At 38.6% G+C, this 16,860-nt stretch overlaps 2 protein-coding genes across 5 annotated transcripts in view; one reads left to right on the plus strand and one right to left on the minus strand.

The window, feature by feature from the left end:
- The window catches only part of LOC309711239 (neural-cadherin-like), a 104,573-nt gene that overhangs the window by 13,606 nt on the left and 74,107 nt on the right, over positions 1-16,860 (plus strand). The window lies entirely within an intron of this gene.
- Positions 7,912-12,244, minus strand: LOC309711240 (uncharacterized protein). Of its 3 annotated transcripts, XM_082541408.1 has the most exons (7): positions 10,206-12,244; positions 9,860-9,928; positions 9,225-9,320; positions 9,035-9,128; positions 8,833-8,944; positions 8,342-8,469; positions 7,912-8,228 (listed from the first exon to the last, which is right to left on the minus strand). In XM_082541408.1, the coding sequence occupies exons 4-7, from the start codon at positions 9,098-9,100 to the stop codon at positions 8,124-8,126; spliced, it is 411 nt and encodes a 136-aa protein (XP_082397534.1). In that variant the 5' UTR covers positions 9,101-9,128; positions 9,225-9,320; positions 9,860-9,928; positions 10,206-12,244; the 3' UTR covers positions 7,912-8,123. The 3 variants fall into 3 exon arrangements, 1 of the variants encoding a protein (XP_082397534.1); XR_014277913.1 differs by adding an exon at positions 8,587-8,740 and having other exon boundaries at positions 7,912-8,469; positions 9,860-12,244; XR_014277914.1 differs by having other exon boundaries at positions 7,912-8,740; positions 9,860-12,244.

Here is a 16,860-nt window from a genome sequence, read left to right on the forward strand (position 1 = left end):
TCTCACTGGCGATCAAAAAGACTATAGAGAAGACTAGGGAATTGAGGCCCAGATTAGAAGATGTGTTTGAAGATGATGTCCATCTCATGGTTCGGTTATTTAATCCATTGCAGAAAAACAGAGAGAGAGAGAGAGAGAGTCCAACTGATTGCAGGAGCAGGTGTCTTAGATGTGGAGATAATGTAGTGCCTCTCAGGGCTGATGGGCATCGAGGGGGGAGAGCAGCTACATGCTACATTGCTATATGGATGTTTAAAATTAGAGTTTGAGACAGTTGCAGAGATGAAGAATGATATGCAGACAAAGGATCTTAAGATTGTGGGTGACACACAAAAGACAGTATTTGTTCTGATTGTTTCCTGATCTGTCTGTTGTATGCTTCTGTTATGTTCCTCCTTTCTGTACTTGGACATTTCTGCTTTATCTGTTCCAATCTTGGCTCAGGCATGTGCTTGTGGAGCATGCGTTTTTATTTCTCTAAATGTGTTCCAGCTACAAATTTGTGTCTGTTCTCAGCGGAACCACTGAACGTGCAAGGCTTTTTTTTTCTCCTCATCTATCTTTCTCGCTGCCTCGACAGTGTAGAGCTTAATTCTGTCGACTAATCAGACCATATGGTCTCCACAGTCTTATGATGTGCTGAGAAGGATGGGATAGGGATGTTACGGTGTCATAAGTAGTGCCAGCCTTGCTGTGGAAACAGGGAAGCATGCACCACTGCCACGCATTAAGGATCAAGAATTAGAATTAAGTTTCCTGCAGCTCTTAAACCCGCTTTTGTTGAAAATTAAATAAAGAAAATGGCAGGGAAAGGGATCCTTTCAGTTTTGCTTTCAGCTTTCTTATTCTGCAAGAACTCTGTTGCCTAGGCTCTGTCCACAGTTTTGCATGTCATTTTTCACAAGTTATCGACTCATAATTACTTCTGCCCTTTCTGCCCTGACACTGCAGCTGCCATTTAATCGAGTAATTTCAATAATTAATTGTGTGAATGTGCGATAAGTTAGTTTTGATGGATATCTCTAACTGAGAAATGGCTGCGTTTGTCAAACACTAAATTGAGGATCTTACCATAAATGTTCAGTCCGCCCCGTGAATAATTGTGCGTTCAAAGTTACAAATGAGTCACTCAGCTTGTCTTAATATTTGGATTGAGTGCAAGATCACCCTATATTTACACTAAATCCAACTGATGGAGTGTTACTACTTTTAATAATGTTAGTATGAGCTCATCCACTGTGAGCGCGTGAACATTATCACAGATTTGGGGCATTAAGGTTGATTATGAATTTACTATAATCATGAATTTCTGTTGTTAACATAGCTGTGATAGCAGATATTGTGATTAATTGTGATGACATGGGGAGGTTTAAGACTTGGATTTCCTCGCACACAGTGGGTGATAAACATTGATCTTTTTTAATCTTGCTGGCCTGCTGCTAATGACGGGAGATGATGGTCCACACAGGACAGACTGCTCACGGGATTAGATATCTAAATGAGGAGTTTATCCTCTCTTCCTCTTCCCCCATTGCCAGTAAGCCCGCCTGCAATCGCATGCTGAGTTACAGTTTAATGCATGTGGACTAGTATAGTGTATAGCATGTTACTGTGCATCTTTGTCTAAACACACATGGACAAAACATGTCTGTGTGTGTTTAATCGAAGTGCATTCATGCAAGTGTGGAGGAGCACTGTCAGAGCTCAAGTCCCGCTTCACGCAGCTGCTCCATACTAATCTGCTGTACTTCCGCAGGAACACATTTGCTGTGCTCAATACATTATTGTACTTTTGCACATAACAGATAGTGATGGGGTGTTCCCGGAATGCCTCCTTCTATGGTGTGCTAAACAAACACAGTCCAGTTCTGGTTTCAGTGATAGATTAATGCTGTCTCACCCATACACTGTGGCTTGTTTTCCCATTAAACCTGTGCGGCTGCCTCTGTTGCTTCTGCCTGGCCCTGGTTTTGCGTTTGTATTCATGTGTGTAGCATCTGAGCTCGTGCACAGGCTGTGTGTTTGTTGGTTTGCCTACACGAGTGTGTCTATGGAAAGATATCGAAAGTGCTCCTTGGACCACCCCCATCAATCACCAACTCAGAAGGAAATGGAGAGAGGGATAGACGATCGAAAGAAAGATGGAGGTCACCACAGAAAGAAGCATCCAGAACGAGGGAGAGGGGAGTCAGAGGAAAAATGGATGGAACAGTCCAGGCTGGCTCTGATTGAGCTGGGTAGTGTAGTTTATATCCTTTATAGATAAGGCTGGGGAGCACTGCTCAGCAGCTTCCTCCCCCTGTAGCTTGAACTGAGAGTGATAATAAGAAAGCGTGAATGGGGCAAATTGAATTAATGCTGCGGCACACCATAAAGGCCCTAACTATAATGCATTTTAAAATCCTATAATGAGGAAAGAGCTAAAATAATTTCACACTCCAGTGAAGAAGATGGCCCTGTAACAGATTTTGGGCCTGGCCAACACTGCTAGGGCTTTTGTCATTTAATGTGACTCTAGGTGCTATGCTGAAATGATACTTACTCTTACTTGCTTGGGTGCAGCGAGGTGCTCGAGGCAAACTTGGTCAACAGCCTGTTCAAATTCCTGCAACACGTACCAAGCAAGGAGAGACTGGTGCCTGCTGACGTCTCACTCGGGTCAGTTTTTAAAGTCTCGGGGTAAAACGCTGTTGCAGGGAGGGCACATCTGCCGCAAAAGTGCTCTTCATTACTCTCCATTAAAAGCCTATTCAGTGATGGGGACAGCAGTACAAGTTGGAACCTTTCCCGTTTGTATCCACACATACATACTTCCTATGTACACATAAAAAGCTCAGATGTGTCTTTTTGTATATACATGTGGGGAAAGACAGAAAGCACTTCTCACTGCCTTTGCATGCTTTCAGCTATGGCTTCCTCATCATTAGAGTCACACCGCCATAAAGCTGAAATTACCTCTCCATCATCAAACCTTGGAGAGTGAGAAAGATAGCTCTCTGACACATACTAACACTAACAGACGGGAGCTGATAGAGACTAATGACCAAATGAAAGCCTCTGCTATGAACCGTACACCTTTCTGGTTGGAATGGAAGAGAGCAGTCTGGTATCAACCGGTATTTCCTCTTCTCTTCTCTTCTCTTGTTTACAGTTGGGTTGGTTGGAACACTGTATACTTTCCACTTAACCGCAGGTGATTGTGAGCTGATTGGTCACGCATGTATGGCCCATAGATGCCAAAATGAAGCACCATGCATGCAGGCAGATATAGATATGCTTACACATGAAAGCCCACACACGCCACATGAATGCACAAACAAGACACAAATGAACTTCTGTGTAAACTATACCCAAAAACGCATGCATGGTGAGTACAAGTTAGAGAAAAAACAAACAAACCAAACTACACCGCATATTCCTTGCTCCAGGCAGCCAAATAAAAGCCCAAAGCAAGGTGTGAAGCAGGGCACTGAGAGTCCAAACAATTTATATCAGATCCTCTTACTGAGAGATTGCACTGGAATATTCAGTCTTGCAGTGTCATTTAGATAAAGTCCCCTTGCCAATTTTCCAAATGACTGCGAACTGTATGACAGGGTGTGCATATGTGCCACTGTGCATCATGTTATTCACAGGGTGGTGGGCTGCTGAGTGGAAGGGTGGGTGAGAACACTGTAAACTGTACTGTACATATGCTTGAGTAAATATTAGTTCCACCCCAAGTGTCAATTTGAAATGCAGCCGTATCGTTCCATCTCAAATTTGAGAATAGAAAGCACACTTCACAACCAGCTCTAATTATCTATATAACACATAGCTGCGAAGTTACAATACTTGACTACTAATGGAGCGCTTATGTAAATCTAACCTAATACCAGTGTGTACAGTTATTCCTCCCCAGTTTAATTTGATTTGAGAAAATACAAGGTATCCCACACACTGTCAATCACTTGGACTTTGAATTTCATTTTCAAATATCCACCAGGAAGCTCCAGTTGTTTAGTTTTCTTCATCTGCCCATCAAAGGCTCAGCGAGTAGACAGGTCTTTATAGAAATGAGCCGAGATATGCTTTAACAGTTTATTCTCACGCAATAAATGGACTGTCTATAGCTCCCGTGAGGGCGACTTCAACTTCCAATCTTCATTAATGTTAGAGAAAGCCCAAAGAGAAAACTCTTTCACAGCCTAGACAAAGCACAAAAAGCATTTTTCATCCAGGGTCTTTAAACACTGAAGCCACCTGCCTGAAGAAATGTGAACAGCAACGCTGTATATTCTTTTAAGAAACAACTGAAAGCCTAATTATCTTGCATTCAACAGTCAACCTGTTACTGCCCTCATTATGCTGTAGGGGCTAATATTGATTTGCTGGGAGCACAGGCTTCTGTTGGCTTTAATGATGTATTTAACATTTGTTGAAATGTTAGGAGGATTTGCAGTGTTTTCTTTTTTTCATGTGTGTTGGTGGTACTTCTCTGCTGTCTGTTTTGACTATTGCTGGCATTGCTGATGCATTGTTAACGGTTTTATCTTCAAGGATAAGGGACTATGATCAATATTTTATATACATAAAAAAGCTATGCAGCGCATTTAAAGTGACCTTCAGCTCTTTTTTCCTGCTTTTCCAAATACAGCACAACTGTGTTTTGCTTATTGCCTGAATCACTGTTGTTTTTAACCACACCAGGCAGCAGCACAGCTACATACTATGTCAATAAACCTTTGGTGAATTGGCTGGAATTTATACCTGCATAAGATACGATATCCTTCAGTTCATATCTTTGCAATTGGTGCAGTTTGTATAAATAATTTGTGTAATTCTGACACTATTTGGTATTTGATAAGATTTTGAACTATCCAGTTATGTGGCTACCTGTGACCATAAGGTGCCAGTGGCAGAATAAAAAGTCACACTTTTGTCAAGCTTAACTAAAGTTAGTAAGCTAAGCTACCAGAGGGCATAACATTTTCTCTAAATTTCTAAAATACAAAATCCTGAACGCTTGGTGCTCTGAACCAGTGAACCATTGAATCACTCACTCTTGTGTCAAAGCCTTTGCATAGTCTCCCATTTAGTTATTCTGCAAAACTATAAACACATTTTAAAATACACTTAATGTACTGGACAATATAGATCAAAAAATGTTTACGCTGTATATACCTAATCAAGGTGTATAGGCTTTGCCACATTCTCTGATTTACTTGTCATTGATAAATAAGAAAGTGGCCACTTTTGTGAGTAAATCGTAGTACACTGGAATAGTATACATGGGAATATGGGAAGCAGGATAATAAGAGATAAAGAATGTAACCTAATCTCAGCAGATAGTCACCATAATCACTGAATTTTTGACTGAATTGCAGGAATGTTACATTGATTTTCTTTTTGTGAGCTGCATACCCCCTGTTTTTTGATGTAGTATATAATGAATGCTCAGTAGTGTCATTATTTATACGGGCTGTGTGTATGTGTGCGTGCGTATGTGCATGTTCTGAAAACATTGTGTGGTTTTGAGCACAGATAAAACTGTTTTGATGTGAGTGGTTTTGCCAGAAGGTTTTGTGAATGTAGTCTGAAAAATGGCTTTTGTGTTTCCAGTTTTGAGAAAAGGGAGGAATCTTTTGAAAAATACGTCTTAGCAATTGTGAAAAAATGTGACTCTTGGAATTCATTTCAAGAAAGTTTTTGGAAGGACTGTTTGTGAAGTAGGGGAAAATTAGACATCACGTCACAATTTTACAAGTATCAAACTGAAATAAAAAAACTCGATGTTTTTAAAGAGCATATCACAAAGTAATCACTAATTACTACTCACAAACTAGGGATCCAGAATCTTAAGTCTTGAATGATGTGGATGCGGTTTACTAAAAGAAGCTGGTACTGAGAAGTGGATGAAATGTAAAGTGTGTTTGTATTTTTGGAGACTTGCAAAACAATCAAAGAGGACTTGACTTAGATGTCCTTGACATTTTCTGATGTCGTGTATAATAAATGCTCAAATGTTATTCGAGTTAGTTATGTGTGTGATCTGAAAACATGGGAATTTGAGCACACTGTCAGAGGGTATTTAAAAGAAATATAGTTTTACAAGTTGGCTGGTTGGTTGTGTTTCAGGATTTAAGAAAAGGGTGAAAGGTTTTAAGAAATGTATCCAAGAAATTACAAATAAATAAATAAATGTTATTTTTTGGCACCTTTCACCTTACGTCACATTACAACACAGAATTAACAACAAAATCAACATTAATAACACAAAAGCTAGAAAGCTCTAAAATCCAGGAATAATGATTGAAACATGAGGGTTATAGTTGATATGCAGATGTGAACAGGTGGGTGTTGCGCTGAGATGCAACTGTGTAACAGAGTGCCTGGCTGATGAAGGTGGAATAGATGATGGTTGTGGCAACCATGGTCTCAAGCCTGAAACAAGGGCCAGTCAGGCGAACGACTGGGGCACGGGAGCACGGGAAAGGGTGTGAGGATGATGGAAATTTGATAGATAAGAGGGGTCCAAGTTGTGGAGAGCTTTGAAAGTGACAAACAGAACTGTGTATTGGATTCACTGGAGAATGGGGAGCTAATAAAGCTGGATGACCAGTAGTATGATCTGTGAACTTGGTGTGGATGTGATCCTTGCTGCAGAGTTCTGTCTAATTTGGAGCAGATTAAGATGGGTTTTTTTTGCAGACACCAGAGAGAGTAGAATTACTATCATCCATGCAAAAGGTGACCAGGGCATGAACCAGAACCTCTGTCCTATGTTGAGTAAGAAAAGGGGCAAAGTCTTGAAATGCTTTGTAAGTGGAAGTAAGATGGTAAAAGAAAACAAAGCAAACAAAACAAAAAAGACGAGCATATCATTTCCCATGAGACACTCACTGTGGATTAAGTAAAAAAACAAAGGTTGCAGACATGAAAGTCCAAATATAAAAAAGACTAACAGACTAGAGGAAAAATAAGAAAAAGGTGGAGGACACAGAGCATGTGGTCTGTCAGCCTGAAATGATCACTGCAGCGTAAAAAACAAAAGAAAACAACAACAACAACAAAAAAACAGCATCCGTGGGAAAGTACCAAGAAATGTGACTGTAAGTGATGATATTCAGTGATGATGGAAGTAATTGTTAACAAAAGATAAGATAACGGTGTTTAAACTATCGAAGGCCTGTGCTTTTCTTTGTGGAGCTTGCAAATTCTCCTCGTCTCTGTGTGGGTTTGCGTCCTCCCACAGTCCAAAGACACACACACACACACACACACACACACACACACACACACACACACACACACACACACACACACACACTCTAACCTGTGACCCTGAAATGGATAAGTACAGGAAAATGTATGGATGGGAGATAATTTAAGATGAGATAATGAATACAAGAATATGTTTAAATTAAAACTTACATCCTTTGATTTAGTATTTTGTTTTCTTTAAATGCATTTATATTTATCTTTTTTTGTGTAGCTGTAAAAAATGTGTACACAGTAAAAAACCAAGTGTCAATTTTACACTTACAGAGTTGATTTTAACTCTGCTTCAGATAACATTTGGTCCCACTTAAAATTAGAGTTAAATTTACTCTATGGCCAGTGTTAACTTTTCAGTGTTAATTGTACTCAATTTAGTGTCAAAATTAACAACAAAATGTGTAAAAATATTTAACACTGAGGGTTATTCACACTGTTCAGAGAAATTTGATTACACTTTATAGAGCTATTTTTACTCAAAATTTAGTTTAATAATAGCACTCTGATGTGTAATAATATATCATTTTTATTTCTCTGTAGTGTGATTTTTTTCATATTCATCTTATGATGCTATATTACTAAATAACTGTGATCTATCCTACATTATGGAAATAACAACAAATATACAGGTTAAAGTAACAGCATTTATTATGTTTCTCATTTCAATGTCATTTAATTAACGTAACAAACCTTTACAATTCACAGTTCTATGATGCTCACTAGAGAAAGCAATATGACATTTCCCCAATGTCGTAGTTGTTTGCAGAAAAGTAAAAAAGTTGGGCCATAATAAGACATAGTGGGCCCTAAAGAGTTCATCAAGGGCTCCTACTGAACCTGTCGCTTTACATGGAAGTGCATGCTTCTCAATCACAATGAAGGTGTGAATGCTGCTTCTTGTGGATCCCTGAATAAGAAGGTAGGGCTGACTGCTTCGGGTAAGTCAGATGCTGCTGTACACTGGTTCCAGCCTACAACAACACATTAAACAACAGTATTAAGTGACTATCCTCTGACAGTAGATTAGCTCAACTCACTGTCCATGAAAATAGAGGTGATGGAAAGTATATTTTAAACAACATACCTTTGGGAATTTGATGAGGTTATTGACAGCTTGAGATGCAGACATCTTTCCTGGTCTCTTTCGCCCTTGTGCAGATGGTGGTAGCAGATGTAGCAGCAGCAAGATAGTAGACAAGTCACTGTCCCAGCCTACAGACGAATAAACAAAGAATTATTCCAAAAATACATTGAATTGACAGAATTACCTATATAACCAACAATGGCAAATAAAAACAGTCACAATCATACCATTCTCAACTTCAGTACCTGACTCAGCATTGCACATTAACTCCAAGAACTCTGAGGTGGGGACAAGTCTATGACTTTCCTTTACAACCTTTGCTTTGAGATTGGTGAGCCACCTCTCCAAGAATTTGCTCCCAGTGACCTCACAAAACAGGAGTCGGAAATCTTGTTCTATCTGTAATGCAAAAATACCGAACATAGAGAAGTGTTTGATTGAATCCTGCCTACAAATTACATCAGTATCATTTAAATGATAAGTGAACTTACTTTTGGGAGATTTGCAAACTGAGACGCTTCTTTCCTCCACAGCTTTTCTTTCAATGGTCTTCAACCGCCATGCAATGTATCCTGAACTGCTCTCTGGATCGTAGTAATGTTTCTATGTAATTAAATAAACGAAGAAGGACTATGTTATCAACATTTCTGAGGGCAATTATGTATTTAATGTTGAAAAGTTCCCTTTACTTACATATCCATGTTGTGAATATGGGTCTTCCAGATATGGAGACAGAGCAACAATGCCCTGCGCATACATCACTCTTACGCTTTTAGGGGGAGATGTCCTAATGTATAAATTCAATAATTGGCATTAAACATCACAATTAAAAATAATACAATGTTTAAAATGTTTCTTTATATCTTACATTTTTGATTCTTACCCATGTTATTCTGTCATCTCAGCCTCAAGTATGTTTCTCATCCGTCTTCTGGTTGCATCTCTCAGAGATTTGGTTTTTGCGTAGTCTTAAACCTTTCTATAAAATAGAAACATTACTTAATATTACTTAACATGCCATTAACATTGCTATCAGTTAATTTACACAAAATACATATTTCTTACTAAATAATGAGCAAAACTCTAAAGTAGTGTATGCCTTTGGTATTTGCTTAAAATAATATAAACCAGTAAAGTTAACTTTATGGTAATGTTACCCACTTTTTCTGAAAGTATGTTCGCTTACGTAAGCTAATTAGCGATTATTAGCTTACTAATAAACGGTAATTTAGTTGTTCAAACTGTGCGATTTGACATGTGACAATGATATTATTTAGACAGCATTTAGAAGAAATACATAGTTAAAATGTTTTAGGTTCATATTAACGCAGTGAGAAGATAACGAACATCTGAACTTTTAGCAACTGCTAGCATGTAGCTACTGGAATGCCATTAAACCTATGGGTAAATGCTGCTAACATGTCCTCACTCGACATCAGTGAAACTATAAAGAGCTATTTAGTTTAAAAATACCTTTTTAAACAATGTTACCAGTCTGGGAATGTTAACTTCACTTACCTGACTGTGGCAGCTCTTCGGAGAAAATTCCCTGCGCATTAGAGCTCTGAGGCCGCACACGCCTGCGGACTGGTAATAATCAACACTGTGTGGAGTTAAGTCTTCACTGTGTGACTAACAAACTTTACACTGACTTTTAACTCTGATGTTAGAGCTGGTTTACTCCTCTTAGAGTTGTAAATACTCTATCTAGGTTAAAATAGGTTTACTCTGAAATATTGACACTCCATTTTTTTACTGTGTAGTTCTAAGCATTTTGTGGCTAACGGGGTTTTGGAAAACCCTAAAAAAATTATTATGATTATTATTATTATCATTATAAGAACAATGACTGGCTGGGACATACCTCAAAAACAAAGAGGATAATCTCCTTAAGATAGCTAGAGACCATGAAAGAACTAAGAAAACATTACCACTACGTTACAAAGCTGCTAAATCCAGAATAGAGCTCAAAGGGAGCTCAACATGCCAGTGATACAAATAATGGAAAACAAGCCAACCACCAGCTATGCCAGAAGAACAAAAAATAGATATCAGATAAATGTTATTATGAACACATACCCTCAATGGTAACTGAAAGTGATGAGGCTGCTGTACTATGGGATATATCAATACAAACTGATAAAGAAATCAAGACTAATAGAGCTGACTTGTCTGCTTATCGACATCTGTCCTCACTGAAAGAAATCTCTCTGAAAGTTATAGAAAAACTCTCAAAATATGAACATAGAAGGAAAGAGAAATGGAGAAGATGTGGGACATGAAAACTACAACAGTACCAGTGGTAATCTGTGCTCCTGTTTTGGACAAGAAGGGGGTGGAAATGTCAATATATAGGAGCTGCAAAAGATAGGCATTGCTCATATATCAAGGAGGACTTCATCCATCAAGCAGACCAACACACCCTCGTGTTGTTTGTACTTTACAAACAAATTTAGGTACGAAAATATTGATAAATCGCTGATTTGTGTGCGAAGCATGCCTATGCATGATTTACACGCAGATTTTGTGCGTATACGCTGTTTTATTAATGAAGTCCACTGACCTTTCTGAGCTCCCTCCAGTACTGATGGGACAGTGGTTTGTCCTTCCCTGTTGTCATCCACACCTTCTCAGTGCTGTAAAACTCAGCACACACAAAGCTTATTCATTCAGCACTTCTTTCTGTACCAATCAAAACAATATACCATATGCTATTGCAACAGGGTTAAATAAATGTTGGCACATATATGTGAATTTCTGTAACAAGGTGGACAAAGTCAAGGACTGTTCGGTAAAATGTAAAATCGTTTTATTGTAAATGTTTTATTTAATTCTCAATAAAGCTGAAAGGCTTCAAGCCAGTGGTGTGTAATAGGTCATTACCTCTGTGAATAATCATTTCTCTTTATTGCAACACGCTGTGGCCAAGGTAGATGTGGAAGCAGCAAAAAGAAAACTGTCAGAAGAGTTAATTGTCTAAATATAAATGAAGCTCATGTGCCGCAGTAACCATTATCATCTGTGTGAAAGCAAAGCAGAAAATCCTTCTACTGTGGGTTTTGTCAGTAGACCTCATCATTGACTTTGGTAGCTTGTTTCTTTGTGTATAGACACTTAAAACTGTTATTCCCATTGAGGCTTTCAGAAACAAATAGCACATTTTTCAACTCTATTATCTAGACACAAAGTCAACAATCAATAAAGTGCCCTTTGTATATAAAGGACATAAAGAAGGAAGAAAAGAAACTCTCATCTGTGTTCTAATGAACGTGGCCTCTAACGTCCAGATTTTTTGACAGTCTTAAAAAAATTTTGATGTCACGTATGAGACCGTTTTTTAGGTTATGTCAACAAAAAACAAATAAACAAAAATCAACCATAAAACAAATGTAATGTGTCTTCTCTTGACAGAGTTCTTTGTGTATCGGACTTTTCTATGCGACGAATATAACAGCATGACTAAAAAGATCCATGACAGAATGACTAACACTGCTTTTAAGAGCATGCCAAACATTTTGCTGGGATGGAAATTGGAACTGGCTCAATTTAAAGCTTTTGACTTGAAAGTAATCTCCCCTTTACTTGTGCTTAAATAAACTATGAGAAGATTGCATATCAGAATGATTAAAGATGGTATGAAATTTATATCTCCAAGGTTTAGAAAATAAGATTTCTCCTGCCTCACCGCACAAAAATGCCTTCTGACTGTATGAAAGGTTAGTGGAGTTCCTGATCAACCTTGACAATTTATGTATTTCTTAGGAATATTTTGGATGACGAACTTTCTTTTAGCCCCTGCTCAATAGCTTTTCAGCCTTCCCAACTGACAAGCAAACCCAAACCTAGGGGTTTTTTTTTAATTAAGGAGTAATCCTGGACATACCACGCTAAAAACCACATGAAGTGTATTTATGTAGAATTTATTTATGTAGAATTGCTCACAATTCTACATTGTGGGCGAAACAATAAAGCATAATTTTTGAAGTAAATAATAATAATTATAGTCAATTAAACTTAGTAGTAAATTGTTATTTTTTTCTAAAAATTATTAAAATTACATTCAATCAGTTTTAATTATACTAATTAATCACTTTATAATCTATCAATAATTTTTTGTTTCAGAATCTTTTTAATAGAATGTGGCTATGCTAAAGTAATGTTTGGCTTGTTTGTGCTGTTGTTTGTGAAACTAAAATGATACAATGTTTGCATAAAGATGGAAACTGGCCCGTTAGCCCATTGCTAGGTGGTTGCTAGGCAGCACGGTATATCATATATAGTTCTAGTACCTCAGATCTTGATCTGCGCATTTTAGTAGAGGGCGATCGTGGCTCAAGAGTTGGTTCGTCTTTTCGGAAGGTTGCCGGTTCGAGCCCCGGCTCGGACAGTCTCGGTCTTTGTGTCCTTGGGCAAGACACTTCACCTACCGCCTACTGGTGATGGCCAGAGGGGCCGATGGTGCGATATGGCAGCCTCGCTTCTGTCAGTCTGCCCCAGGGCAGCTGTGGCTACAGCTGTCGCTGCCTCCACCAGTGTGTGAATGTGAGAGTGAATGAATAGTGGAATTGTAAAGCGCTTTGAGGGTCTCGAAAAGCGCTATATAAATGCAATCCATTATTACTGTTCGTCAGATCGCATGCTAAAAATTTGGCGGTTATATTTGAAAATAAGTTCACCTTTGAGAAACAGATTAGCTCAGTTGTACAGCGGTCTTTTTTTAAACTGAGACTTTTATCCAAGGTGAGATCATTTTTATCTTTTAAAAACCTAGAACAGGCAATTAACCCTTTCATTCGACCGCAACTGGACTACTGTCATTCTTAAATGCAGGCGTTAACCAGACTTGTTTAGCACGGCTCCAGCTGGTCCAGAAAGCTGCTGCTCATCTCTTGACTTGAACAAAGAGATACAAACATATGCTTGCCTTACTCCACTGGCTCTCTGTCCGCTTTAGAATTAAGTATAAAATTTTATTGGTGACTTACAAAGCACTGAATGGACAGGCCTCAGAGTATCTGTCTGAATTACTGCAGCCTCATTGGCCCCCTGGAGCTCTTAGATCAGGTGATCTTTTGCTCCTTGTGATACCAAAGCTGAAGCTGGTTCATAGAGGTGATCGTGCATTTGCAGTCGCGGCGCCTAAATTGTGGAATGATTTACCTCTCCACACTAGAAAGGCCCCTGCTGTCCCCTACCTTTTTAAATCCAATCTCAAAACAAATTTTTACTCATTGGCTTCTAACGCAGCATGAGAGTTATGTACCTATTTACTTATTTATCTGTTATTTGGCATTTGCTATTTGATATTGATGCTATTTGATTTTGTTACTTCATTTTATTGTGTAATTTCTATCTTTATACAGCACTTTGGCCAACACTATTGTTGTAATTAAATGTACTATATACATAAATAAACGATAAACGATAGTCCAGCTTTTATAGCTATAGATCAGATTAAAAATAGGGGTGGGTTTTTATGATCGATTTAAATCGATTCTGGCTTGGATAATGTGATATCGATTCATTAAAATCCTGAATCGATTTTTAAATATAAATTTATTTTGCCCGAAACGCCAGAATCTCAGGTTAAACTTCCAACCACCAAACAGCTAAAACAGTAAATGAAAGCAGGTACACGGATTCTGCACAAAGACGTAAACACAAAACGCAGACCCAACGCATCCGAATCAGTGAGATGTCGCCTTTCTCACCCGACGGCACGTACACGTAAGCGGACACGGACACGCCGTCGGGGCTGAAAGCCGACAGCTCACTGATTTTGAAGCATCGGCGGGCGCTTTGTGTTTACATCCTTTTTGTGCTAGATTCTGAAGCTGCAGGTTTTATCTCTTTCCAAACAATATTGACTGACACACCGGCTCACTCCTTGGTGGCGGCTTGTCGGGGCCTGGAGCCTGGGGCTCGCTCGGGCCACTTCGGGGGTGGGGTGCCCTCGGCCTCTCGGCCTGGGGCTCGGTCACTCTGGCGCAGCTGGCTGCCGGCGGAGCTCACGGGCACGTCACTGCAAAACTCTGGCCCGCGGGCCAAATTTGGCTGGCCTACTGGTATTATACAGCTAATATATATATTGTTTAGTATTAAGCTTTGCTTGTTCCATATTCAGTTTTTCAGCAAAACTTGTTTGAGTCCATAAGAAAAGATTCATTTTTATATCTGGAGGAAGAATTTTTTTTTAATAAATATTACTGTTAGCCCACAACTTTGTTCCAGTTTTGAATTTTGGCCTACTGTCTATTTGAGTTTGACACCCCTGCTCTAGCAGATCATTACATGAAGGAACCTTTTAAAAACAAGCGCGTCCATGCTCACAGGTGTACACACAGGTGCTCACACACACAAACGACACCCTTTTTGGCTCCTACCTCAAAGCACACTGTGCGCTGTCGATCTTACGTGCTGCACAATAATGTTTAATATTTAGTATTTACTGTTATATTCCCATATATCATCGTGATGTTGTTTATTCTATTGCTCTCGTTTTCTTCTGCTTGTTTTCTTTTTTCATTCTCAACAGGTGAAATTAAAAAAGAAAAAAAAAGAAAAAACAACAACAACAATAACATGTAATATCTACTGTTAGCTAGTTTATTGTGATGGTGTTGTTTTTATTATGTTGCTCTTTGTTGTTTGTTGTCTCTTCTGTTTTTTTTATCTCCATACAGGTGATCCAGGTGTTTTGTTTGTTTTTCTTTTTTTTCTTCCCCCCTTTCTCACCATCTCTTCCCCCCTCTATTTTTCTTTCTCTCCCTCTCTTTCTGTCATTCTTTCTCCCTGTCCTATCCCCCAATCATGTCTGTCCCGTCTTTAAAAAACGAAAAATAAAATAAATACATAATTATAATAAAGGTCAATCAAATGGATCAATATGGCAAGGCCATGATGATCCACTTGGTAAAATAAATCCGCTTGGCATCTTTCTTGGCCTTCAGACAACAATTCTGACGGCTAAAGATCCAAACGGGACAGGCAAAAAACCCCCCAAAACAAAACAAAAAACAACAATATTGACTGAACCAGCAGCCAAAGAAGATCCAAACTATGCTTCACATTTCGCTTCACATAAACATCGTCACGAATTTCCTCTTACTTTTGCTGTTGTGCTTCCACCACGATAAAATCTCACTTCATGTAGAGCTCTCTCTCTTTCTCTCTCTCAGGAATAGTTTCCCAACTAAAAATCTCTGTTTTTTGCATTATTCGCTTACTTATTACCCACCAGCCGCTGGTTTGTTTGTTTGTTTGTTTGTTTTTTAACTTACTTCCGACAATAAAGCCTCATTTCTGCTGTTCAATACTGAACAAATGTAAACAAATTATGCAAAATTGCAAAATGCTTAGCAGTGTCTCTAATCAAACCTCTTTAACTTTGCTCTGCTTCACTTCTTTTTGACTGCACAATATTTTTAAGGTCATCTGCTATAAAAACCCAGACCAGGAAAACTGCCTTCATGTTTTTCTGTGTTTTATCCTCAGTTACTTTGACACAAAGACATCTGCTGTGATGCTCACACCTTTGATAAAGTCTCACAAGTGTCAGCTTTCTTTTTATAGATATAAAAAATATCGATATGTACTGATAAGTCAGCAGAATTATAATATTTCTGACTGTCTGAGGCAAAATTTCTCCGATTCAAATCGAATCGAATCGAATTGAATCGAATCGTGGATCGAATCAATTCAGGACCTTGTGAATCGGCAAAGAATCCATTCTAGAAGTCAGTGACGATACCCAGCCCTAATTAAAAACAATGAGGTGTTGTATGAGCAAAGAAGCAAACCATTTTAGTCTGTTCGCAGGTGGTTGCTAGGCAACATGTGTAACATCGTAATATCTAATATAGATGAGAACCTTCAGGGGCCCAGGATGCACCTGTATGCCAAATTTGTTTGCTCAGCTCCTGCACACACAGCACACACAGACAGATATTTCATGTATTGAGGAATACTTCAACCCCACTGTTTGTCCAAACATAAGATTCATTTCTTCCTCCATCTTTGTTCGCATAATAGCTTTTCCCCCATGCTTTCACTTCTGTAAAGTGACTACTGTAAACATCACGTTCAACCGTACGCTAGTCACCCAGATGTTTATAAGTGCCCTACACAGCATTTACAACCTGTTAATAGTTTACAAGGTTTAACATCTGTTACTTTACAATAGCCATCCAGATGTTCATAGATAGTTTATGAAACAAGTTTCAAATACTAAGTCTACATTAATAATCACCATGCCATCATTTGTTACCACAATATAAAAAAGTGTTACAGCTAAACCCTTTTTGTATTATATATTCAATTGGGCCAGGTTACTGAGATAAAACCAGCAAAGGTTCCACAGACAGAAGCAAGGAAGAAGTTTTTGAGTAAAGACATGACGTTTTGATTACCTCAGCTGGGCAAATTTATATTCTCATCTTTATCGCTTGCAGGGATTTGATGAGTCACTTTGAATGTGACTAACGTGCCCATCATGGATGTATTTTTTGCTTCTCCACTCT

Source organism: Aulonocara stuartgranti (assembly GCF_965226115.1).
Source record: "Aulonocara stuartgranti genome assembly, chromosome: 7".
Classification (NCBI taxonomy): domain Eukaryota; kingdom Metazoa; phylum Chordata; class Actinopteri; order Cichliformes; family Cichlidae; genus Aulonocara; species Aulonocara stuartgranti.

What these genes read in the sequence shown, in the direction of transcription:
- LOC309711240 (XM_082541408.1), bottom strand. Translation starts at nt 9,100, where the DNA reads ATGTATGCGCAGGGCATTGTTGCTCTGTCTCCATATCTGGAAGACCCA. An exon ending in CATATTCACAACATGGATAT is followed by an intron (nt 8,945 to 9,034) that starts GTAAGTAAAGGG and finishes TTAATTACATAG; the next exon opens with AAACATTACTACGATCCAGA. An exon ending in ACCTCATCAAATTCCCAAAG is followed by an intron (nt 8,229 to 8,341) that starts GTATGTTGTTTA and finishes GTGTTGTTGTAG; the next exon opens with GCTGGAACCAGTGTACAGCA.